The sequence below is a fragment of the Oryza sativa genome, chromosome 3 (genome assembly GCF_034140825.1).
Source record: "Oryza sativa Japonica Group chromosome 3, ASM3414082v1".
Classification (NCBI taxonomy): domain Eukaryota; kingdom Viridiplantae; phylum Streptophyta; class Magnoliopsida; order Poales; family Poaceae; genus Oryza; species Oryza sativa.
Genome location: NC_089037.1, coordinates 29,109,417 through 29,133,830, shown reverse-complemented (window position 1 = coordinate 29,133,830; position 24,414 = coordinate 29,109,417). Strand labels below are relative to the sequence as shown.

At 42.2% G+C, this 24,414-nt stretch overlaps 4 protein-coding genes across 9 annotated transcripts; 3 read left to right on the top strand and 1 right to left on the bottom strand.

Moving 5' to 3' along the window:
- The first annotated feature begins 304 nt into the window (after window positions 1–304).
- Window positions 305–5,614, top strand: LOC4333843 (LRR receptor kinase SERK2-like). Of its 3 annotated transcripts, none has more exons than XM_015774839.3 (12): window positions 305–485; window positions 1,262–1,472; window positions 1,587–1,719; window positions 2,132–2,203; window positions 2,432–2,575; window positions 2,654–2,725; window positions 2,809–2,874; window positions 2,960–3,030; window positions 3,139–3,279; window positions 3,778–4,119; window positions 4,380–4,774; window positions 5,068–5,614. In XM_015774839.3, exons 2-12 carry the CDS (start codon window positions 1,406–1,408, stop codon window positions 5,380–5,382), a joined length of 1,818 nt encoding a protein of 605 aa, XP_015630325.1. In that variant the 5' UTR covers window positions 305–485; window positions 1,262–1,405; the 3' UTR covers window positions 5,383–5,614. The 3 variants fall into 3 exon arrangements, with proteins under 3 accessions (XP_015630325.1, XP_015630329.1, XP_015630326.1); XM_015774843.3 differs by having other exon boundaries at window positions 2,080–2,203; XM_015774840.3 differs by having other exon boundaries at window positions 305–734.
- Window positions 5,615–6,037: 423 nt separating this feature from the next.
- On the top strand, window positions 6,038–11,297 carry LOC4333842 (beta-glucosidase 8-like). Its single transcript, NM_001402238.1, has 11 exons — window positions 6,038–6,382; window positions 6,764–6,822; window positions 7,616–7,691; window positions 7,782–7,853; window positions 7,939–8,026; window positions 8,449–8,692; window positions 9,728–9,843; window positions 9,933–10,150; window positions 10,246–10,277; window positions 10,386–10,488; window positions 10,568–11,297. Exons 1-11 carry the CDS (start codon window positions 6,124–6,126, stop codon window positions 11,005–11,007), a joined length of 1,707 nt encoding a protein of 568 aa, NP_001389167.1. The 5' UTR covers window positions 6,038–6,123; the 3' UTR covers window positions 11,008–11,297.
- A 3,406-nt stretch (window positions 11,298–14,703) lies between these two features.
- LOC4333841 (beta-glucosidase 7-like) lies at window positions 14,704–19,766 on the top strand. Its single transcript, NM_001402232.1, has 11 exons — window positions 14,704–15,157; window positions 16,044–16,102; window positions 16,861–16,936; window positions 17,042–17,113; window positions 17,233–17,320; window positions 17,692–17,935; window positions 18,189–18,304; window positions 18,444–18,661; window positions 18,754–18,785; window positions 18,919–19,021; window positions 19,134–19,766. The coding sequence occupies exons 1-11, from the start codon at window positions 14,920–14,922 to the stop codon at window positions 19,400–19,402; spliced, it is 1,515 nt and encodes a 504-aa protein (NP_001389161.1). The 5' UTR covers window positions 14,704–14,919; the 3' UTR covers window positions 19,403–19,766.
- Window positions 19,767–20,675: 909 nt separating this feature from the next.
- On the bottom strand, window positions 20,676–23,825 carry LOC4333840 (eukaryotic peptide chain release factor subunit 1-3). Of its 4 annotated transcripts, none has more exons than XM_066308318.1 (2): window positions 23,620–23,825; window positions 20,676–22,298 (listed from the first exon to the last, which is right to left on the bottom strand). In XM_066308318.1, the coding sequence occupies exon 2, from the start codon at window positions 22,268–22,270 to the stop codon at window positions 20,957–20,959; it is 1,314 nt and encodes a 437-aa protein (XP_066164415.1). In that variant the 5' UTR covers window positions 22,271–22,298; window positions 23,620–23,825; the 3' UTR covers window positions 20,676–20,956. The 4 variants fall into 4 exon arrangements, with proteins under 4 accessions (XP_066164415.1, XP_015630900.1, XP_015630899.1 ...); XM_015775414.3 differs by having other exon boundaries at window positions 23,624–23,825; XM_015775413.3 differs by having other exon boundaries at window positions 23,629–23,825.
- Window positions 23,826–24,414: the final 589 nt, after the last annotated feature.

Below are 24,414 nucleotides of genomic sequence, written 5' to 3'. Positions count from 1 at the left end.
CGAGCACAAACCGCAGACGCGGACGCCGAGCGAAATGCTCGTTCTTTTCGTTGGTGGAATCTGCAAAAGCACACTGGAGGCTGGTCCGGTACGGGACAAGACAACCACGCGAGAGGGGATAAAAAAAAGGCGATAAAGGTAAAGCTAGCTACCGCGCGCATCCAATGATCGGATGCGATCCGGAGGAGAAGGTCGCCGAATTCCGTCTTATCCAGAGATGGGGAGGTAAAAAGGAGGGGGATCCACCTAACCAACCAAGTTGCGTCGCGCCTAAAAAAAATGGCCGCACGCGCTCCGCCCCGGCAGCACCGGTCAATTCCTGCTGCTTCCTCGAGTCAACTGCTCCAGCGCAGCGCCCCACCCACGCCTTTTACCCGCGCGCCAGCGGCGGCGGCGGCGGCGGCGGGGTGAGGAGGTGAAGTGGGAGAGGCGGCGTGGACCTGCGACGACCTGCTTGCTGCCCAGCCTGCGAGGGCAAGCCACTGGTAGGTAGTACGTGCTTCTCTCTTCAGTCTTCACTGTCTGTGTGTGTGTGAATTGGAATTTGGAAGTGCTGGAGGTAAGCAGTAAGAGAAGGATCAGATTTGGAGAGGCTGAATCTCTGATTCTCTCTGGTGTTTAAAGAGTTTGTTCAATTCGAATTGTGGGTTTAATTTTGGTGCCGTCTCTCACTGGGAGGGATCACTGGATCACAGTTGTGCTGCTTCTGGGAACGTTTTGGTTAATTCTATCAGGTCTGTAGTTCTTCATGATTTTTTTTTGAATGGATGTAGTTCTTCATGATAGCTTCTAGAATATCTGAGTCTTGCTAATATTCCTTTTTTTTTTAATAGCAAGAGAATTTAGTGGTGCTGACATACTAAAAATTAGAAGGTTTATGTGCTGTATGGGCATGTTCAGATATTTTGATTTGTTAGGCAAATTTAGATATTTTTAACCATGGCGACCTTTTGGTTTGGGGGCATAATTGGGAGCTTGGTTTTGCTTCCTTTTTTTTGAACGGAAGTTTTGCTTGTTTCATGCGTTCTCTTTGGAAATAATAATTCTAGTACGTTTTGCTGTGATGAATTCAAGCCTCTATTTTAGTATACCGATGAAACAATTGTGCATTTCAAGGCAACTTTTGCTTTTCAGCATAACTAACAGCATAACAGTGAACAGATAGTATAATAATAACAGTAACTACAAATTCTGCTTTGCCTATCACTCAATCTTGTATGAACCTCTTTTCTTATCCAATAATATTTTGTCTATCTTATAGGTGCCATACTGGACTGGCTTGCTTGTTAACTGGGTTAGCCAGGGACTCCGGTATTATACTACTATGATCAGTTCGTGTACTTTTTTTCGCCGGGCAAGTTTCCCCAAGGAACTCTTTTGATGCTGTAATTATAACTGAAGAGTCATGGATCTGCTCAGCGTCCTCCTAATTATAGCATCTCTGCTCCCATTTTCAGCATCTGACCGTCAAGGTTTATTTACATGCCTATCATTTATGTAGTTATTCAAGCTATTTTGGAGTGCTTCCACAATCATGAGTTTGCAAATACTTTTGGGTAATAAATAAATTTCTTTTATTTCCTTAGGTGATGCACTATATGATATGAAGCTGAAGCTGAATGCTACTGGTAACCAGCTTTCTGACTGGAACCAAAATCAAGTTAACCCATGCACTTGGAATTCTGTTATTTGTGACAACAACTACAATGTTGTGCAAGTGTAAGTTTATTTTGTTGATGTTTTGCTTCACTTTTATTTTCTCTCCATTTTGAGTTAATTCTATATTTACGTATCTCTTAAACTTATATGGCATAATAGTTCTTGATTTATGTTCCACATTCATTACCAGTGAGCTCCAGAAGCATCTGTTTGAGCACATGATTATGATTTTTTTGATGCACTTGCACATGCTATCTGCACTTCTTTGATGCACGAGCACATTTCATAATTGAACTATATGAAAATGGAAAAATCATACAACATGCTGTTTCTTTAAATCTTCTTCACACCATCTGTTATTTCTGGCAAAACAACATCTAGATGGTTCTGTTGACCCCGTTATGCATGTTCCATATCTAGGTTTTTTGTTTGTTCCAAGTTGGTGTGCCTGATGACAGATGCCCTCCTGCAGAACATTGGCATCTATGGGATTCACTGGAGTTCTATCACCACGAATTGGAGAGCTTCAGTTTTTGAATGTTTTGTAAGTGTACTTGTGTTGATTGTTGGAATTTCTCTCAGATATTTGGTGGTAGTTGTGATGAAATAGCTACTGTGATCCTAGAGGAAACCAGAAGCTGGTATTATGTGAGAAGTGCCAACTGTTAGCTATTTCTGTGCTTGCTGCCCAAAGATTTGGTTGTCTTAGTTACCATGTACTGTGGTCTTAGACTCCAGTTTTTGCTAACCACTGTAGTGCATGTCATTGCAGGTCCTTGCCTGGTAATAAGATTACTGGTGGCATACCTGAGCAGATCGGCAACCTATCTAGTTTGACAAGTTTGGATTTGGAAGACAATTTGTTGGTTGGACCAATACCGGCTTCTCTTGGCCAGCTTTCAAAGCTCCAAATTCTGTATGTACTTGAACCTTAGTCCTTTGTTTTATGAATGTATAATGATTTAACCTGCTCACCTTTTTATCTCTTAAACAGGATACTAAGTCAAAACAATCTCAACGGAACTATACCTGATACTGTAGCAAGAATCTCAAGCTTGACAGACATGCAAGGACTCATACATGATTTCTGTTGACAACAGTCCATGCCTGAATTATTTGACTAACATATTTTTTTTCTTATGATTGCAGTAGGTTAGCCTACAATAAACTCTCTGGTTCAATACCTGGTTCGCTGTTTCAAGTTGCACGTTACAAGTACTGTTGGATCACTGTGACTTGTATACTCATGTTTTTTCAAGTTTGAGCTTTGAGTTCTGACAAATGTTAATTTTCTTTACAGCTTTTCTGGTAATAACTTGACTTGTGGAGCAAACTTTCTGCATCCATGCTCATCAAGTATTTCTTATCAAGGTAGGAAGCAATTTTTTCCCTGTTCAACATTGCACATCTGTCATACAGCATCCATTGGATGCCTGTCAGAATTTTCGCTGGAATATGCTAATTCTATCTGTTTAATAGGTTCATCCCATGGCTCAAAGGTAGGCATTGTACTCGGAACAGTTGTAGGAGCAATAGGGATACTTATAATAGGGGCTGTGTTTATTGTCTGTAATGGAAGGAGGAAAAGCCATCTACGAGAAGTTTTTGTCGATGTATCAGGTAGTATTTTACTTCATGATTTTCTTTCTATCCATTCATTCAACTAAACCTTTTCCTACAGTCTTGTTTATTATTTTATTGAAACAAAGATGTAAATTATGCCGCAAAATTTTATCATGCGACCCCCAAAACAAAAACAGTGCAAGCAGAGATAACTCACACATGTTGGTTTATTTCTAAACTATGGTTTCCAGGTTGTGTATGTCAACACAGCTATTTTTACTGGCAGTTTCGCTTACTGCTCCATGTTTAATAAATAATCTTGGTGAAGTATTTTGGTCAAAAAAATTTATGGCAAAATAAGAAAAAAAAAGTAGCATGCAATATGCAAAGCTGTCAAGTGTTTAGCACCTTCAGTAATTTTCTGATAAAAGATATGGAAGGTTGTTTCTAAGGTAGCGTTTCAATTTACAAATTTAGGATTAGGATATGCATAGGCTGCATTTACATTTAGTCAAGAGTAATTTTAGTTAACTAATCTGTAACTTATGTCCCCAGGCGAGGACGATCGAAGAATTGCATTTGGTCAGTTGAAAAGATTTGCCTGGCGAGAATTACAACTTGCAACCGATAGTTTCAGTGAGAAAAATGTCCTTGGACAGGGGGGTTTCGGTAAAGTGTATAAAGGAGCACTTCCAGATGGCACTAAGATTGCTGTAAAGCGGTTGACAGATTATGAAAGCCCTGGTGGGGAGGCTGCATTCTTGCGTGAAGTAGAGCTTATCAGTGTTGCAGTTCACCGGAATCTTTTAAGATTGATTGGCTTCTGTACAACACAAACAGAACGTCTACTTGTTTATCCTTTCATGCAGAATCTTAGTGTGGCCTATCGTTTACGAGGTACTTTCTATAACTGATCAATAATTTGTTTCGTTCTTCCAATTTTATGCTTCTACTACTGTACTATAAAGTTTCTCGGATACTTCACTATTGTGCCTATGGATTATGCAACTGATACTTGTAGTGCTTTTAATTTACGCTTGTTGGGTAATATGGTGCATGTGCACTATTGATTTCAACATCGCATATGCTCACTTTCTTATGTTTAGATTCAATATTGGAAGATTTCAATATGTACCTCATTGTGTTTAACGATGCAGAATTCAAACCTGGCGAACCAATATTGGATTGGTCAGCAAGGAAACGTGTGGCAATAGGCACAGCACGTGGACTGGAGTACCTGCACGAGCACTGTAATCCCAAGATCATACATCGAGATGTCAAGGCTGCCAACGTCCTGCTTGATGAGGATTTTGAGCCAGTTGTTGGTGACTTTGGCCTGGCAAAGTTGGTTGATGTACAGAAGACATCAGTGACAACTCAAGTCCGTGGAACTATGGGTCACATTGCGCCTGAATATCTGTCCACAGGGAAGTCATCGGAGAGAACTGATGTTTTTGGTTATGGCATAATGCTTCTTGAGCTGGTCACTGGACAACGCGCCATCGACTTCTCACGGTTGGAGGAAGAAGACGATGTGCTACTGCTTGACCATGTGAGTCTACTCTTGCGAAGCTGGAACAAAATTATCCTAGCCTCTGATAGCCATGTGTTGACATAATTGAACGAATTTTTTTTGAAACTAACTGTGCCAGATAGTGCGAAATTTCATACTGATATAGCAAGAAAAATTATAAAAATACAGCATGAGAGGCTATAATCAGCAGGAAAAGAAAAAAAACAAAATAATTGTTGCTCTCATTGAACATCATATTCATTCTGAAGCCTGCACCGCTTGAATCATCAGTGTCATGATCATGCTTGCTGGTTGCTGCTGAAAATGTGCAGGTGAAGAAGCTGCAGAGGGAAGGGCAGCTGGGCGCCATCGTGGACCGGAACCTGAGCAGCAACTACGACGGGCAGGAGGTGGAGATGATGATACAGATCGCGCTGCTGTGCACACAGGCGTCGCCGGAGGACCGGCCGTCCATGTCGGAGGTGGTGCGGATGCTGGAAGGGGAAGGACTCGCGGAGCGGTGGGAGGAGTGGCAGCAGGTGGAGGTGACGCGGCGGCAGGACTACGAGCGGATGCAGCAGCGCTTCGACTGGGGCGAGGACTCCATCTTCAACCAGGAAGCCATCGAGCTCTCCGCCGGCAGATGACGACTGCGTACGTCCTGATGCATGTCACTTCCCAATCCCAGTGTTAATAGATATACATGTATGTATATGTATGGTTGGCTCTTAGTTACCATAGGGTTGGTTATGTCACTAAAGAACCCATGTCAAGCCTCCATTTGTGTAGAGGAAAACAGCTAGAGACGCATGTGTTCAGAGTTCAGACTTCAGAAGTCCCAAGTCGCATCTGCTTGGCGAAGCCGAGCCACATTTTCTACCATCATACGAGAAAAGACCAGGAATTAACCGAGCGAAGCTGTGAGAATCTACCGTCCGATTCCGAGACAAGGAGGACGGTGCCACCGTGGTGCGTCACAGCTGGTCGCTCGCGAGGACTCGAGCACACGGTGCACGACCCGCGGCCCACGCCGGCATCATTGGCTCCGCGACGCACGCGGCGCTGCCTGCCGTACCTGCCTCCCTCCGATCCAATCCGATTGGAACCAACCTGGCGAACCCACCCACCGACCAAAAAGCTCAGAAAAAGCGTCGGGGATGGCCGATGGCGGGGATCACATCACGTGCCGAAACCGGGGGCCACAGTACGGTGAAAAACACCGGAAAAAAAAAAACGTCAAAAGACTCAAAACCCAAAACCCGCGTGCTGACAAAAACTCGCTGGCTTCCACCGACCGCTTCACTCGCAGCACTCGTTCACTGAGACTCAGAGAGTGAGGTGACTTGAGGCGGCGGCTGGGAGCTTTGGGTTGCTGGCTTGCTGCTGCGATGGGCTGCGCTCCGGCGGCGCATTACCTCCCGGGGGGAGGGTGGCGGCGGCTGCTGGTGGTGGTCGTGGCGCTGGTCGTGCTCGACCGTGCCGGGGCCCGGGTCCGCGCCGCGGACGACGACACGGGCGGGCTGAGCCGGGCCGCGTTCCCCAAGGGGTTCGTGTTCGGGACGGCGACGTCGGCATTCCAGGTCGAGGGCATGGCGGCGTCCGGCGGCCGCGGGCCGTCCATCTGGGACCCCTTCGTCCACACCCCAGGTGACATGCACCGCGAGTTTACAAGAACCGTGCTTAACTAATCCTGCTGGTAAACTAGATCCTGCGTGAGCTCTCACTGGGTTACTGCGTTACACGTTCTCGCGTTCTCTGTTCATGTTCCATTTCTCCTTTCAAGATTATTACCGGCCATGGTAATACTTCGAGGATTAATTCTGGTGAGCGACTCGTGGAACAAAGCGTGATTTTGGACAGTTCAGCTGAGTAGTGGAGAATATTCGAATTTTCAGATACCAATTTGGCTTAACGAGTTTGAGGGAATGGGGGATAGAATCAGCTCATCTGATTGGATGATATTAAATTCGTGGATCATTATCTTAAAAAAAATCGTGATGTTGACATTGTTTTTTTCCGGATGAACAGGGAATATTGCGGGAAATGGGAATGCAGATGTTACTACAGATGAATATCATCGCTACAAGGTAAATGAGATCAATTGAGACTATCTTCTGTTCTTTTTTTCTTGCTCCTGTTTCACCTACATATAGTATTGAAAGGCAGTTAGTTTTGTCAGTCAATTAGTAGATCGCAATTTTCCTGTCCATGAGGATGCTTTGGGACTATCTATACATTTCCTGACAATTTTTCTCAAATATAATATAATAGTAATGTAATTACATTATAATTTACATATAACTACAATGTAACTGGTATGCAGTAACTTTCATATAATTTTGAAAACGTTAGATTTGCTTTAATATTCATGCAAGCGGAGAAGAAAAAAATCACAACGCACACACAAGTGAGGGGATCGCTTCGTGAAAATAGCATGTTATCGTAAGATTTTACTTACATACAAGTTGTATTGTAGTTACATGCAGTTACGATGTAATTACAATACGATTCGATTACACTATATTACATTTGTCAAATTTTTGGGAGAAAATTTGTCAGCAAATGTATAGCAAAACTGGAATGGTTTTGTTTGTGTAGTTGATATCCATATTTGTTTTCAACCTTAAGCAAGCACAACCTTATAGTGTATTTATACTTTATTGGGCTGTGAGCAAGGCTCAAGTTTGGCCTTGATCTGGCGAAGCTTAGCTCACAGCGCCATGCTGCTTTGGCAATTATGTTTTCAGGAAATTAGAGAATACTTACTGTAGAAAAATCTTGAGTCAAGTTAATCAATAATGAATTTCGGCAGCTTGATAATTGCTTACTTTTTTTTTCTGAAAGAAGATAATTACTTACATTGTCTTCTTGCTAGCACAGGAAGATGTTGATCTCTTGAAAAGCCTGAATTTCGATGCATATCGGTTTTCAATCTCGTGGTCAAGGATTTTCCCTGGTAAATAAAAATATGGCTCTGGCTATAGCATCTACTTGTACTGGTTAGCTGGATGAGGATGAATTCCACTGATGCATTTTGGTTATTTAGATGGAGAGGGAAAAGTTAACACGGAAGGTGTGGCATATTACAATAATCTAATAGATTATGTAATTAAGCAAGGTATAACTTCAGACATATTGTTCGACGTTTGAGTTTTGCCAACATAAGTATATTACTGTCTGAATATTTCTATCAAAACTAACAGGGCTTATTCCTTACGTCAATCTGAACCACTACGATCTCCCACTTGCACTTCAGAAAAAGTATGAAGGCTGGTTAAGCCCAAAAATTGTGTAAGTCGTACATGCCAATTCTTTTTTTTAATGTTTTCACTCACTTATCTATTGGTATTGCCTTTCCGTTTTAGGCTAATTATATGGTGATAAAACATATGATCTTGTCACAATTCTATATCTGTATAATCAGGACTTAATTTTTAATAAATACAAGGTTTTCTGCACCAGCCATTTTTTCACTTATTTTTGTTACAGTGTGCAGGAGAGCTGAGAGGTGTTTTTTATAAGGTGCTATGAAAGCAGAAATGGCTTAACAGTTGATTTCTTCAGAATGATCAAATTTACATTTGTGAAGAAAATGAAATTCGAAACTATGACAAAATATCAAGTTTGCATTTTGCAATATAGGTGCATATAACATATTTACTTGTCACAGTCTGTGCAAGGAGCACGTATAATTTTTCTTCATTTTTTTGCAGTGGTGTATTTTCGGACTATGCTGAGTTTTGTTTCAAGACATATGGCGATCGAGTCAAGAACTGGTTTACGTTTAATGAGCCAAGGATAGTAGCAGCACTTGGCCATGATACAGGGACAGACCCACCTAACCGATGCACCAAGTGTGCTGCCGGTGGGAACTCAGCAACAGAGCCATATATTGTTGCTCATAATATCATCTTATCTCATGCTACTGCAGTTGATAGATACCGTAACAAGTTCCAGGTATTTTCTTTCTACTAAAGAATAAAGAAACAGAAACAGTTAGATTGACTCTTTCGTTGTTAGTAACATGGCAATTTATATCTCTTCAACAGTTAAACCAACCTGTTTGGATTAATTTAGGGTGGTTTATAATGCATACCTGCTCAAAATGATAGTCTGTACTCACGTCTTTACCATCCGATGGGCAACAGTTATCATCGAAATTGATCCCACATGCTAATTTTCAACATAAAGCCTTTACTATGGTCAAAATGCATCATCTTCTTTTTCCTCTTCCTTTAATACCGCAGATGAGTCATGAGTGCATTATTGTACTCTTTACTCCCTCCGTCCCAAAGTATAGCAAGTTTGAACCCTTGGCACGGTTATTAAGGGAAGGGGTAAAAAGACTTGTTTGCCTTCTCAGGGTGGGTGGGGTGTGGGCCTGGACTAGTTGAGATGATAATGAAGCTAAGGGGTAGTGTGGCTAGTTTAGTGGTAAAAATCACCTTTTACAAGTACTAGGTTGCAGCAATATTTGGGACAAAATTTGAACTCTAAAAGTTAGATTTTGGGACGGAGTAGTATTCTATTAAGCTAGCTTATTTTAATGACATTTTGTATGGGACATGCAAAATACAATGGCAGTATTGATAACAGAATCAACAAAAGCGCAAACACATCTTCTTGCAAAATATATTTTCCGCACAGTCTAATGATGTTGTAATGATTTGTCTACAATATTTCTCACTAGTAATTCAAAGGGGATTGTTTATGGCTGCAAATTCAGAATATTTGTTTGCCTAGTCTTGTGAATCATGCATGCCAATGAAATTGGTGAAAGTAGTTTGCTGTAATAAATGTGGCCAGAACAGTTGTGCCCGAACTATCTGCATTTTGGGACAATGCAATAGCATATGTATTTTTTAAGCAAAAGTACCACATGTATTTCTTAGTGAAAGTAGTTCTAGGAGCATGCCATATATGTCACATATATTGCTTGTCATGTAAGGTCATATTATTCAATCATAATAGAATATATGTTTAAACATTTAGGCAAGTCAGAAAGGCAAGATCGGAATAGTTCTCGATTTTAATTGGTATGAACCTCTAACTAACTCAACTGAAGACCAAGCAGCAGCTCAAAGAGCCAGAGACTTCCATGTTGGTTGGTAAGACCATAGAAGTAACATGTGACAAAGTTAAAGGTTTTGTTTGATACAATTTCCGATGCTGATAAAAATCAACTACTTCAATTCAGGTTTCTTGATCCGTTAATAAATGGACAATATCCAAAAAATATGCGAGATATTGTGAAAGAAAGATTACCTACTTTCACGCCTGAACAAGCTAAGCTAGTCAAGGGCTCCGCAGATTATTTTGGGATCAATCAATATACTGCTAACTACATGGCAGACCAACCAGCACCTCAGCAAGCAGCAACTAGCTACTCATCTGATTGGCATGTTTCATTTATCTGTAAGTTCCCAACTTATAATTAAGGATTATATAATATAAACCAATAGAGTACTCAAGATATCATTAAATTTATCCTTTTCTACTTAATTTTACAGTTCAACGAAATGGCGTACCAATTGGACAGCAGGTATAGTTGTTTCCTCTTGCCACATTCAATTTTAGTTTCTTATCAATGCTACAAGATTAGCAAGTGTGGCTAAGACGAGAATCTCTTACCATGCATTATTTCGTGCAGGCAAACTCTAATTGGCTTTATATCGTTCCGACTGGCATGTATGGAGCTGTGAACTACATAAAGGAGAAGTATAATAATCCAACAATCATCATATCTGAAAATGGTATTTTCAAACTACCTATCTAGTTTTAATTCAAAATTTTCCATGCATTTCTCAAAAAAATTTATGGTCATGGTACCAGGAATGGATCAATCTGGAAATCTCACTCGTGAAGAGTTCCTGCATGACACCGAAAGGATTGAGTTCTACAAGAACTACCTCACTGAACTGAAGAAAGCCATCGACGATGGTGCAAATGTGGTTGCGTACTTCGCATGGTCTCTTCTCGATAACTTCGAGTGGCTGTCAGGTTACACATCAAAGTTCGGCATTGTCTATGTTGATTTCACTACTCTCAAACGGTACCCCAAGGACTCAGCCAACTGGTTCAAGAACATGCTGCAGGCATCAGGGCCTGGCTCAAAATCTGGTTCAGGCACTTCAGATTCTCAAGTTGGTTCAGCAACTTCAGCAAGCCATCCAGTTGGTTCAGCCATCTCAAGTAGCCATCGGCTCTTGCTTCCCCTGTTGGTTTCCTTGCATTTTCTTTTCCCTTCCTTCTTCATGTTTTTATCCCTGTAGAAGTAGCAATTTAGCAGTGATTAATAAGTAGTGGATGCCAGCAGTATGTTCGCTTTAAAAAATGTGCTGCAGCTAAGAGGAGCTGAGAGAGACCAACCTGAAGGCCATCTTGTTTAATTTTCGCGTGCTTTTCGCCAGTAGTGAGCACTATGATTCAGAACCAGATTTGTAGTACTTGTGGTGATTACGCTATTGTGTGTTTCAGTGTTTGTATTTGTAGTATGTATTGATTAAACTACATCAACTTTTCGGGTTCAGAACTTCAGATATCCTGGACTTTGGCCTGCAAATCCACCGGGTGAATTTACCTGAACCACCGTTCTTTCTCAGTGGCATTGATTGAGAATATAAGCCACATCAACCTGGACTCCTCGAGGGGCCGAAGGCGATCCTGCAGGGGCTCACGTGTATGACGAGGCTACCGAACCAGTACACGGCGTCTAGTAGTTTTGGCATACCGAACCTGACTGAAAACACCCACAACGGCGGAGGACAAAAACTAGTACTCCTTCCTTTAAAAGATTTGGGCAAAATGGACGCACAACCTCCATACATATTTTGACACCCCACCCCCTAAATTTTTTGTTTAAGTACGTGAACCTACATAAGTGCAGGATGTAGGGAAATACATATCTCCACGCCAATCATTGGATTTATAGGTATGTAATGTGCATTCTTTGCCAATGATTAGAGAGCTCCATCATCAGTGTCAAAGTGATAAACCATATCTAACTGTCGGGAAACTTGTAGGAATATAGGAGGATAGTAAGGTAAATTAAACTTCTCTCTTGGATCAGTTGAGACTTGAGAGTAGGGCAAACCTAGACACAAGAGGCAACTCAACAGGGATGAGTGGCCCGAACAAGCAGCCTTTTTTTCTTCCACTTATAAACTTTTTTTTGAAAGATTTTTGTCCACTTATCTCAGTTCTAGTCACTCCCTCCTAAATTTTACTATCTTCTTTTCAAAATATAAGAAAAATTTTCCCCGTTAACCATTACTTAGGTAAAATCCATTATATTCTCTGATGGACGTAGTACATATAATATAAAAAATAAATTAATACTATTAAGCAGATTTCTATACTGGTAATGTATTTGTTCACTTGCATCCATGTAAAAAGGACACAAATATTAGGGAATGATCTAATATCAAATAATTAGAAGGGTGAGGTTTCGAATACAGATCGTCTAGCCCACCACCTTGTGAAGCTAGCCGGAAAACTCCGGGGCGTTTCTCTACATCCCTGTAAATTAATCAACGCCTGGTAGATCAAACACATTTACGAGTGGGAGAGGACAGAGGAACAAGACGGTAAATGTGATCGCGCTATTTATTGGGTACATTGATCCCATCTATCGATTGTAATCAGATGACTGTGGCCTCATCGTTTCGCCTCATCGTTTCGCTTATACTTATACTTATCAGTCAAAACTTAAATTTTCAACCTTAAATTTAAAACTGATTTTGAGGTTTTTTCATTGAAGTTTATTTTTCAGTCTTTGCTTTTAAATCACTAAGAACACGTATATAAAAGTTTTATTCACAAATTACTTTTTTATTTACAAATATACCGTTTCGCTTTTCGTTTCCACAATTTGTTGCGGCGGATTCCATATTTCCACGGACCCACGTTGTTGACAGATGGGTATTCTCCTCTCCAGGGTCAAACACCGTACCGGCGTACCACACACCACGAACCCCGTTTATCTACTACTTCCACCATCTCATTTTAAGTGTAGCCATGATTTTCCGTGCACAATTTTGACCGTCCATCTTATTTAAAAAATTTGTAAAAAAAATTTAAAAACATAAGTACTATTTATATTTTATCATCTCATAACAATAAAATTATAAATTATAAAAATATTTTAAATAAGATGGATAATTAAAGTTGGATACCAAAACTTATGGTTATACTCCCTCCGGTTCCATAATAATTGACGTTTTGGATAAGGTTGAGGTCAAACTTTTATAACTTTGACCATTAATAACTTTAAAAATATTTAGTTTGAAGAAACTAGAACAACATATATAGATTTGTCTTTTAAAGCACTATAATAAAAGTAAACATGCATTTATTTATTATATATATATTAATAAAAAAAGATCAAAAATATATTTTATAGTCCGTGACATTGTTTAAAACGTTACTACCTCCATCCCAAAATGTAGCTATTTCTAGCACAGTACTTTGTCCCAAAATGAAGCTATTTTTCTACCTACCTTCTCCTCTCAACCAATCACAACCATTCTTTTTCACCTACTTTCTCTTTTCAACCAATCGCACACATTCTTCAATCATTCTCACTTACTTTCTTAATACCCGTGCCAACCTCAAAAATACTTACATTTTGGGACGGGGGAAGTAATTAAAGAGTAAAGTCTATCACCGGTCCCTAAACTTATATCGTTGTGTCATCCCGGTCCCTAAACTCGCAAATCGACCGTTCAAGTCCTTAAAATTGTTCAACTGTGTCATCCCGGTCCTTAAACTTGCAGATCACTCGTTTAGGTCCTCCAACTTGTTCAGCTGTGTCACTCCGGTCCCTAAACTTGGATTTGAATATCATCTGGGTCAAATAGGACGGTCTAAATATTTTATATTTAAAAATAATTCATAACTTTTTCATGTGAACTCTAATGAAGATAAACTTTATATCAAACTTGTAGCCCGCGACACGATCTACAACTTTGTAGTTGAATTTTTTTTTATTTTAAGTCATTTTTTTCCCAAAATGTAATTTTAAAATTAAAATTACAAAATCTATAAATATGCAATAATATTTTGGGACCCTAAACAGTTTTAATTCAAAAACTTTTCAACTACAAAGTTGTAGGTCGCGTCGAGAGCTACAATTTTGATATAAAGTTTGTCTTCATTAGAGTTAACATGAAAAAGTTATGAATTATTTTTTGATATAAAGTTTTTAGACCGTCCTGTTTAGGGACCGGGGTGACATAACTGAACAAGTTGGAGGACCTAAACGAGTGATCTGTATGTTTAGAGACCGGAATGATACCGTCGAACAAGTTTGAGGACCTAAACGGTCGATTTGCAAGTTTAGGGATCAGAATGACATAGTGGTATAAGTTTAGAGACCGGTGATGAATTTTACTCTTAATTAAAATGAAACCGAAGCGAGTACTATTTAAAATGTGACGGAGGGGCAGTACTCCAGTACATGCACAGAGCCACAGATTCCACGGAAAAGGTGGCGCCACCGCCACCTAACCTGGCCGACAGGCGTGAACTGGCCATCATTTCCCGGCCCCCACCCTGCCCCGGCACATCACGCGCCCCCACGCGATTATCACTCGCACCCATCTCATCACCGAGTCACCGGCACCGGTCGCGGACGCGTCGATCGGTCCCGAATACTCCCTCCGTAAAAAAAAAATAAATAAATAAATCCTGGTTTCCGTGTCCAATTTTAACTGTCCGTCTTATATAAAATTTTTTTATAATTTGTATTTTTATTATTGTTAGATGATAAAATATAATTAATATTTTATACGTGACTTGTCTTTTTAAATTTTTTTATAATTTTTTCAAATAAGACGGACAGTCAAACATTAGATACGGAAACCAGGTTTTGTCTTTTTTTTTTTTTTCGAACGGAGGGACTCGGCCGCGCGCGCACTGCCAAACCTCCCCACGTCTCCGATAGGGGAGACGAGACGAGATTCCATCGCGCGCTCGCGACGCTCCGCTCCCCGGTGCCCGGTCCCCATCACCGACAATCATTGAGACACGCACATGCAGCTACCGCTGCAGCGCTGCTATATACTCCCAATAGTTGGCCACTGTGCGTGCGTGGCTGCGTGTGCTTGCGCTACTGCTTGGTCTCACTGTGTGAACAACTGCTGCCGCCGCCTGCCGGCGGTGTGCTCCGGCCGCGCGCGGTCGTGATGGCTGCACGGCGAGCGAACTGCGCGCTGGTGCTGGTGCTGGCGCTCGCGCTGTTGGCGGCGCGGGATGCTGGTGCCGCGGCGGTGCCCAAGCCCAACTGGCTGGGCGGGCTGAGCCGCGCCGCGTTCCCCAAGCGGTTCGTGTTCGGGACGGCCACGTCCGCGTACCAGGTCGAGGGCATGGCGGCGTCCGGCGGCCGCGGGCCGTCCATCTGGGACGCCTTCGCGCACACCCCGGGTAAAACTGCGATTAGTCGCTTGCTCTACTCTACTTTTGCTGTCACTCAGTTTTAACTCTGCTTCTTGGCTTCGAAACTGTGATTTTCTTTTTTCCAAACCGCTATGGCAGTTTCGGTATTCAATTACTTACAGTTGCAGTACAATACACTACTTAGTGCCCAAAAATATATATTTCACAAATCACAACTGTTAGTCTACTATACAGCGGCCCCGTTTGGATCCGGAGGGCTATTAAATAGCCCTCCGGAATCTTGCTATTTAAAAGTATTAAACGTAGGTTAATGACAAAACCCATTCTATAACCCCTAGGCTATTTTGCGAGACGAATCTAACGAGGTATATTAATCCATGATTTGCTACAGTAATGCTACAGTAATCAGCCGCTAATTATGGATTAATATACATCATTAGATTCGTCTCGCAAAATAGACTAGGGGTTATGGAATCGGTTTTATCGGTAATCTACGTTTAATAATCCTAAATAGCAAGATTTCGAAGGGCTATTTAATAGCTCGGAGGATCCAAACAAGGCCAGCATCTGAGTAAAGTACTCAACTCAACAGCCACTAGATGACAGAATGGTGACATACGGCTAAATGATTATGACATTTGTGAACGACAGTGCTACAATTAAGACACAGCTTGCTAGAATTATGTGCCAAATTGGAATGTTGAACAGCGACCAATTCGATGTGGAACGTTGACCAATATCTGTGCATCTTTATCCTTATATACTCCACTACAGTGGTAGCTGAATACTACTTGAGTTTTAGTTTAAACTGACATTCTTGTAGATCTTGAGCCGTCAATCATGTGAATTGTGATCAACTTGTCAAGCTCACCCATAATAATATATTTTTTTTATTTTACATTTCAATGAACAGGAAATGTTGCAGGAAATCAGAATGGAGATGTTGCGACAGATCAATATCATCGCTATAAGGTACTAGTCCACAGGGTTTACATTACCGTCGGTAACCGCGTGGTTACCGCGGTTACTGGCCTTACCGCGGGGTACGGTAATAGAAAAACCACGATAACCTCCTTAAATTCAAATAAATTTAAAAAATAATTTAATTTTTTGATAAATTTTGCACGGTTTCGTACGGTTTTTCACGATTACAGCGGTTACCGCACGGTAACCGTGCTTACCGCCAGGGCACGGTAAACCCGGCCCCGGCGGTTTGGGAAACCCTGCTAGTACATCACAAAGTCCTCTGCGTTGGTATGCCTGGCACTAGGCATAACTGGTTTTTTTTATTCCATCCGGTCATAAAAAGTTTGACCAAACCTTATCCTAAACGTCAAATATTTTTTATCGAATGGATAAACCAACCATGCAACTTTTGAAAAAAAAAGTAGTTTTGTTTGGAGTCCTCTAGCTAATTTGGTGCTTTTCCTACTTTTACTTCCTTTTGGGGAGGATGGGGCTGGGGTTGTATCTTCCTTTGGTAAATAGAAAGGGCATGTGTGCCCAGATTTGTCTTTCATCAGATAATTGCTCCCCCAGATTTGCTAAGTAAATGAAACTTCTGTACTTCAAGATAACACTACAGATCACAAAACAGCTGGTATAATGGCACATCTCTATGCATTAATAACTGTAAATGCTCTAAAATATGCGTGTCCAAGGTCTTACATTACATGTAAGTGTTTCCATTCTCCATTATCTAAAAAAAAAGTGTATCCATTCTGGAACAGGAAGATGTTAATCTCATGAAAAGTTTGAATTTTGATGCCTACCGGTTTTCAATCTCATGGTCCAGGATCTTCCCAGGTACATTGAGTCTGACTCAGATTGTAGCATGTTGCCCTGATACCCTGCATCATTTTTTTTAATGACAATTTGTTACTGCCAAATATGCGCCTTTGGTGTACCTAGATGGTGAGGGACGAGTTAACCAAGAAGGCGTAGCATATTACAACAATCTTATAAACTACCTTCTGCAGAAAGGTACCGCTTGATCTCATACTTGAATCCCCTGCAAAAGAAAAAGATCTCATACTTGAAACTTTCAAACTTCCATGGAAACTGAGTGCTGTATAACTAAATATTTCCTTCAAACCAAGCAGGTATCACTCCTTATGTCAATCTTTACCACTACGATCTCCCTCTTGCGCTTGAGAAGAAGTACGGAGGCTGGTTGAATGCAAAAATGGCGTAAGTCAAATTAGTAATTTATCCTAGCTTTTTGTCTGTTAATCTATTAGAACTCTCGTCATTTGTTGGTTATTGACTTATTTTAGACTTGGTTTTAAACATAGAAGCACACATGATAAGTATGAATGCTTGGGACAAAATTATCAGTTTCTTAACACAAAAATTCCTGACTAAAATTGGCTCCAATTCTAGACAAATGACAATTATTATGAACGTGAAAGTTCTATTGTTCTGTCAAAAGAAAGCTGCACTGCATTATGATTATTGGTACCTGTTGTCTAGCTAAATGCAGCATCCTGTATCTCTGGCATCACTAGCTGTATAAGTAACACTCTGAAGTCTGGATTATCTTCATACTACTTGTTCTGTAGGGATCTATTCACGGAGTACGCGGACTTCTGTTTCAAGACCTTTGGCAATCGTGTCAAGCACTGGTTTACATTTAATGAGCCAAGGATAGTAGCACTTCTTGGTTATGACCAAGGAACAAATCCTCCTAAAAGGTGCACAAAATGCGCTGCTGGTGGGAACTCAGCAACAGAACCATACATTGTTGCTCATAATTTTCTCTTATCACATGCTGCAGCTGTTGCAAGATACCGGACTAAGTATCAGGTATTTTTTCTCGACTTGTTTTTTAGATAATTTAAGCTTTATTGAACTCAGTCAATTACATCAAAGTGATACAATCATACTAAGAACACTTCTGACCTCTGCACAACAAAGATGCACACAACCAAAACACCCACCCACATACTAGTTTGAAAAGAAAGAAAAAAAACAGACAATTAAGGGCCAACTGTTTTTTTTTAACGGATATCTCCTACTGGCCAGTCTAAATTTGGGAAATATAATTTCAAAAATGTAGGCAGCTCAGCAAGGCAAAGTTGGAATAGTTCTGGACTTCAATTGGTATGAAGCTCTTTCCAACTCAACTGAAGACCAAGCAGCGGCTCAAAGAGCCAGGGACTTCCACATTGGTTGGTAAGACCATAAAGAATATCCTCTCAGAAAGCCTATTTTTTTTAGATAATGGAAGCTTTATTAATCTCAGTAAATTCTATCGAGCTTCATTGAAAAAGAATTATCATTGTTAGGATTGCTAACGGTTGCAATGGTCCAGGTATCTTGATCCATTGATAAATGGACATTACCCGCAGATAATGCAAGATCTTGTGAAAGATAGGCTGCCCAAGTTCACTCCTGAACAAGCTAGATTGGTCAAGGGCTCGGCTGACTATATTGGCATCAACCAATACACAGCTAGCTACATGAAGGGCCAGCAATTGATGCAGCAGACACCGACGAGTTACTCAGCCGATTGGCAGGTTACCTATGTTTGTGAGTTCCTTGCCTCGCCTCGCCTTGCGCTTGTACATCAGTATCGTTGCTAGACATATTCTCCTAAATATTTTATCCCCTAAATTCTGCAGTTGCGAAAAACGGCAAACCAATTGGACCACAGGTATGCAGTAATCAGTTGTATCCTTCTCCAGCTTCAGATTCTTCTAGCACTGCATTCTACTGACGTGACCAAACTGATAAATTCAGAAGTAACATAACTCATAAAACCTTTGTTGATCCATCGATCTTTACAGGCAAATTCTAATTGGCTTTACATCGTGCCATGGGGGATGTACGGATGTGTGAACTACATCAAGCAGAAGTACGGGAATCCGACAGTCGTCATAACTGAAAACGGTAGCTCTGAACTTCTCCCATATCCCTCCATTCGATTTTCCGCTCCATATTGCACAATCTGCGTGTAATCCAGAAGTGATGAACATATCAACATATTCCATCTTGTCATCAGGAATGGATCAACCTGCGAACCTCAGCCGCGACCAGTACTTGCGCGACACCACGAGGGTTCATTTCTACAGGAGCTACCTCACCCAGCTGAAGAAGGCCATCGACGAGGGCGCCAATGTGGCTGGCTACTTCGCCTGGTCTCTCCTGGACAACTTCGAGTGGCTGTCAGGTTACACGTCCAAGTTTGGTATCGTCTACGTCGACTTCAACACGCTCGAGCGCCACCCCAAGGCGTCGGCCTACTGGTTCAGGGACATGCTAAAGCACTGAGAATGAAAGACACGCAGACTGAAGTTGAAGTTGCCATCCATTGATCATCATGTTCAGTTCTAGGCTGCCGCTTGGATGGCATCAGAGCTGGCTATGAACTATGTGATGGAAATAAAAGGACTGCAAATTGATTCGATTATGCAATTCGTGTCTATGATCAGAATTGTGGCCGTCTAGTGAACTTGTAGAAGTGTACTCTTGATGTGTGATCGATCTTGAGTAATCAATGTTTGATCAGATTTCGCCTTATAATTTATTAGTTGATGAGATTTGGCTTGGTGATTTTATAGGAAACTGTTGTTTGAAGCGATAGGTTTTTGTATTAAAAAAAAAGGAGTTATTTAGCCAGTTTTCTATGCAAAAATTGAACTGATCTAGCAGCAACCCAAAATTAGGCAGAGCGAGTCCTAAACTACAAGCGAAACAAGCTCATTCCGCGGCAAACGCATTGTGGGGCCTCAGCAAGAACCACGTCGCAGCATGCACGAACCGAGCACGCGCCATTGTGCATGCCAGCCTCGACCACACACGTACGCCCGCGATCGCAAGCACACCACCGCGCCATCGCCCGCGCCGTACGTTGCCATCGCAGCACCGCCATGGCCACGGCGCCCGTCAAGATCGTCGTCCTCGCCGCCGCGGTGTCCGCGGCGGTGGCGCTCAGCTTCTTCTACCGGTTCAGGTGCGTCCACCTGCCGACGCCGTACGTGGCCGGCGGCGGGCGGCGGCTGATCGTGGTGTCGAACCAGCAGGAGGTCGGCGAGGAGATGGACCTCGCAGACGGCAACGTGCAGCTGCTCTGCCACGGGTACGGCGAGCACGACCACAGCCGGTCGGTGTGGTCGGCGCGCGCCGACATCCCCGGCGGCGCGGCGGCGCGCCTGTCGCTGCCCGCCGTGCGCGGCGACGAGGTGTTCGAGGTGCTGTGCTCCTACCGCGGCGCCAACCGGTGCTGGGCGCACGGCGTGCGCGTGTTCGCCAACCCGGGCCACGACAACCTCTTCTGCTCGGAGCACGCCGGCGGCTGCGAGGTGCGGTTCCGCAAGGACGGCGGCGTCGAGAAGCAGTACGGCTCCACCTCCACGCCGCTGATATTCATGGGCTTCGTGCCGGACTTCGACAACGCCAGGGACGGCGCCTGCGCGTCGTCGAGCTGCGTCGGCAGGACGATCAACAGGGTGATCGGCCAGGAGAGCTGCTGCGACGATTCCTGTGGGGGTTGGGAGAAGGCATCGCCCAAGAAATCATCATGAATCCATCCATGCAACACATGTAGATCAGTCGGTAATTACCTGACTTTTTGTATCATGTAGATGTAATCTAATCATACATTAATGGATAGGTAAAAAGGACACCTGAATTGAGTCTCAATCCAATGCAATCTTGGTACATGACAATTCGGTAATACTAGCGTTCTCTTTTCTTTAAGAACTGACGAACAAAACATAGGGCTTCTTTTGAAGTACTCCAAAAATAAATAGTCTGTCAAAATTCAGAACTTGTGGCAGTTGCGTTCCTCAGTACATCAGCATAGGCAAGGGAATAATAGGATCTTTAATCAGAGTCTTCATAGACGCCCTCATCATCAGAAAGCTCATCAAAAGAACGAATGTCCAGCTGATAGCGCAAGATGCCACCGATGCCACCAAAACCTCTGCAAAACTGTGACCCCTCCTGGGATTTGTTGGTAACGAACTCAAGTGTGCATCCGAACTTTTTGTACTCGTTAGCAAACCACTCCAGAAGGGATGTTTTGTCCTGAACTTCTAACTCAGCATTGGTTGATGTGTCGCGGAAATTGCTCTGATCAGCTTCTTGCTCTTTGTTCAGATGTTTTATTGCAGTTTCTCCAGTAGCACTGTTCTTAAGCACATATCTGTTGACATCAAGGTTTTCCCACACTATCAATGTCTCAACAGCACCCATTTCAAGAGTCTTAAGGGTGTCATCAACGCCAAAAACGTACTTCCCGGTATCTTGACTAATCTCTTCAAAGTACTTCCCAATCAACTTTTTCTCCTGTATGAACTTCACATTCGCTAGAATTTCAGCTGATAACTCAATGGCTTGGTTGAAACCATTTTCACCACCATAGGAAACATCAACAACATTAAGTATCTTGGCTTGAAGACGCTGATCAAACATGTCAGATTGACTCAGTTCTGTCTTAAAATCAGCAGAACCAGCCAAAATTAGTCCAGAAACATTAGGCTGACTGGTAGCTGGATTGATGAAGAACTGAGTAGCAAGTTCAGCCGTCTTTCGGACATAGTTATGACGCTTTTCCATCCGAAGCCGAGCAAAACGCAGAGCAGATTGCCCTCCTCTTCCATGTTTCTTTGGGAGATCTACAGTGAATTTGTGAAGGATCTCACGAGTATTGCCACTCAGTGTGCCGAAAAGAGTTCCATTACCATCCATAACAATAAAGCCAAACTTGTCATCGGATTCCAAGAGCTCATTCAAAGCTTCGGTGTGGAATTTGTTGTCACAGAGATACAACGATGCATTGATGGGCTTGAATGGTTCAAAATCAATAGTGACTTTCTTTTCCTTGCCATCTTCAGTAACAATTGTTCCTGTGTAGAGGACGAGTCCATTTGGCGGAACCTTGTTGTACAGCTTCAGCCTCTGTTGAGCTGATGTGATGGCTGCCAAAACAGATTGTCGATTGACTCTACTCTTGATGTTTGAAGCAGTACCATATTCATCACCCAGCATCTTGGTCACACGGGAGACTTGATCACGTGGGGGCATAATCAGAGAGATCATGCTTGTGCCATTGCCTCTAGCAGACTCCAGTGCCTTGATCAACTTCTTAATCTTCCAAATCTCAATATTCTTGTCAGTTTCTTGACCATCTGACATCTTGACAAAATTAGGATGCTTGATTCACCTGCAGAATACCAAATTCAAATATTAGTAACAAACCCGAGAGACAGAATTCAGAGCTGTCAAATACAAGGAAATAACAAAAAAAAAAGGTTGATGAATTTTTTTTAGACTAGAATACACTATCTAGTGTCTAGTAAACTGATCGTAGCTGCTCCCTTACAAAACAAGAGTGCTCTATCCAACGTCATCCAAGACAAAGCTATTAGCTTATGAAAGTTGCCACGCAATAATTCTTAACACTACAAGCGTTAAATCCAATCTGCAATTTGTATCAATTTTTGTGTATAATATAAATGTAGTTTGTATTTAAGTGGACATAAGCCACGGCAACAAGCCATGGACAATCATACATGACTACATGACTGGCCTATAAGGCCATAACATGTGCTGCTTCTTCACAAGTGAAGCATTTACGACATGGTGGTTAGAGCAACCATAAATCCATAGGAATGGTCGCCAATGACTTGTGCTCACAAGAAATAAGAGGAAAACCAGTTCCTTAAATAAAGAATAGGAAAAATTTAAAATCAGAACTATCCATACTAACTGAGTTACTAGGTTTAACACAAAGAAAATAAACAATCATATCAAAATGTGGTCTGCAGCAATCATTTACTTCTAGCTGAAATAGAACAGAAAAATCATTGGTGGTAGTCTCTATATTTATACCAACATATAATACAGAAACAAAACTCTCTCCATACTTGGATGGCCATTTTGGAACATAGGAGTAAGTCATAAACAATCATTTCTAGGTCAATTGCATAGTATGGTAAACACAAAACCAAGAGTTCTGGGTAGACAGAACCAGAACAAGGCTGAGGGTCATCCAAATAGGTTTAGCGACTCAAACCACAATTTTGTCAGGTCACGTCCTGTGTCCCTTACTCAGTTCCTAGTGATCATGAGTTGTTTGGTCATTTCATATTCCGTACCAAAATGGGCCTTTCTAGTTCTAGTTTGCAAGCAACATGGATTAGATTTTTGGCTGGTAAAGAATTACTCATCAAAGTTAAACCTAGCACATCAAGCTATTATCAAAGAATTGGAACTTTAGTCAACCAATTTAGCTTGAAAAGGACAGTAAGGACACCATCCAAAATGGTTAGTGCTGATGATGCTAATTGGACATTTGGGACAATTACAAATCAGTGGCGGATCTAACATGGGACATGGGGTTTCAGTTAAACCCCCAAACTTCTTGCGAACCATCAAGCTGTTATTAGTACTAAGGTTGAGTTAAATTTCTAGAACAGAAGCTAGGGTTAACGCAAATTCGAGAAAAAGTGCGTGGGTAGAGAGAGAGAGATGGGAAAGAGGACGTGCGTAACGGATGCGGCGGAAGCAGCAGGAGGAACGACGGCGACCCTATGCGCTCGCTCGCGCGATGGATGGGGATCGACGCAGGCGGCGGTGGCGGAGGATGTGCTCACCAGGATGGATGCGGCGGAAGCAGCAGGACGAACGATTGCGGCCTTCTTCGCTCGCGGGATGGATGGGGATCGGCGGAGGCACAGGGGGCGGGGGCGGGGGCGGGGGCGGCGGTGGGCAAGGGCAAACTGACGAGGGGTCAGGGTAACTCACGCACGACAGAAGAGTCAAAATGGCGAGGGTAACTTAGTAATTTCTCGCATCAATTCACCCGGATTGCACACCCATCCCATCTCCAACCTAGCTAGACGGTCGAAATCTGAAAAATGAAAATAATATCCATTCGTCCTAATCTCATTTTTCAGATGGAGTCTCTAGTTTAACCCTTGAGACGGTAGATTTTTTTTAATAGAATAAGATTGAGATGGTGGATAAATAATAAATATGTTTGGACATTGTCCAATTAGGCATGGCTCACCGAATGAGTCGTGTTGTGTCGATCCACGTGGTAAGGCTGGAGCCTAGGCATGGTCTAGTGAGATGTCGGGTTATGTTGTGTTGGCCTGGCACAATTAGGGTACATGTGTTATGTGGAGACCGCTTAGCCCAAATTTGATATATACCGAGAAAAAGAATACGAACAGAGGCTATTACATCCTACTGCACAAACTCCGATGAAGCTCTAGTGAGGTCCTCCGCTCACCGATAGCATATTCCTCTTCCTCCTCATCAAGCACTGTCGTGGC

Bases quoted from the DNA above. Each gene is read 5' to 3' on its own strand.
- LOC4333843 (XM_015774839.3), top strand. From the start codon at position 1,406: ATGGATCTGCTCAGCGTCCTCCTAATTATAGCATCTCTGCTCCCATTT. The intron at 2,204-2,431 runs GTAAGTGTACTT...ATGTCATTGCAG, and splicing joins CTTCAGTTTTTGAATGTTTT to GTCCTTGCCTGGTAATAAGA. The intron at 3,280-3,777 runs GTAGTATTTTAC...TTATGTCCCCAG, and splicing joins AGTTTTTGTCGATGTATCAG to GCGAGGACGATCGAAGAATT.
- LOC4333842 (NM_001402238.1), top strand. From the start codon at position 6,124: ATGGGCTGCGCTCCGGCGGCGCATTACCTCCCGGGGGGAGGGTGGCGG. The intron at 6,383-6,763 runs GTGACATGCACC...CCGGATGAACAG, and splicing joins CCCCTTCGTCCACACCCCAG to GGAATATTGCGGGAAATGGG. The intron at 10,278-10,385 runs GTATAGTTGTTT...TATTTCGTGCAG, and splicing joins GCGTACCAATTGGACAGCAG to GCAAACTCTAATTGGCTTTA.
- LOC4333841 (NM_001402232.1), top strand. From the start codon at position 14,920: ATGGCTGCACGGCGAGCGAACTGCGCGCTGGTGCTGGTGCTGGCGCTC. The intron at 16,937-17,041 runs GTACATTGAGTC...TGGTGTACCTAG, and splicing joins ATGGTCCAGGATCTTCCCAG to ATGGTGAGGGACGAGTTAAC. The intron at 17,114-17,232 runs GTACCGCTTGAT...CAAACCAAGCAG, and splicing joins AAACTACCTTCTGCAGAAAG to GTATCACTCCTTATGTCAAT.
- LOC4333840 (XM_066308318.1), bottom strand. From the start codon at position 22,270: ATGTCAGATGGTCAAGAAACTGACAAGAATATTGAGATTTGGAAGATT.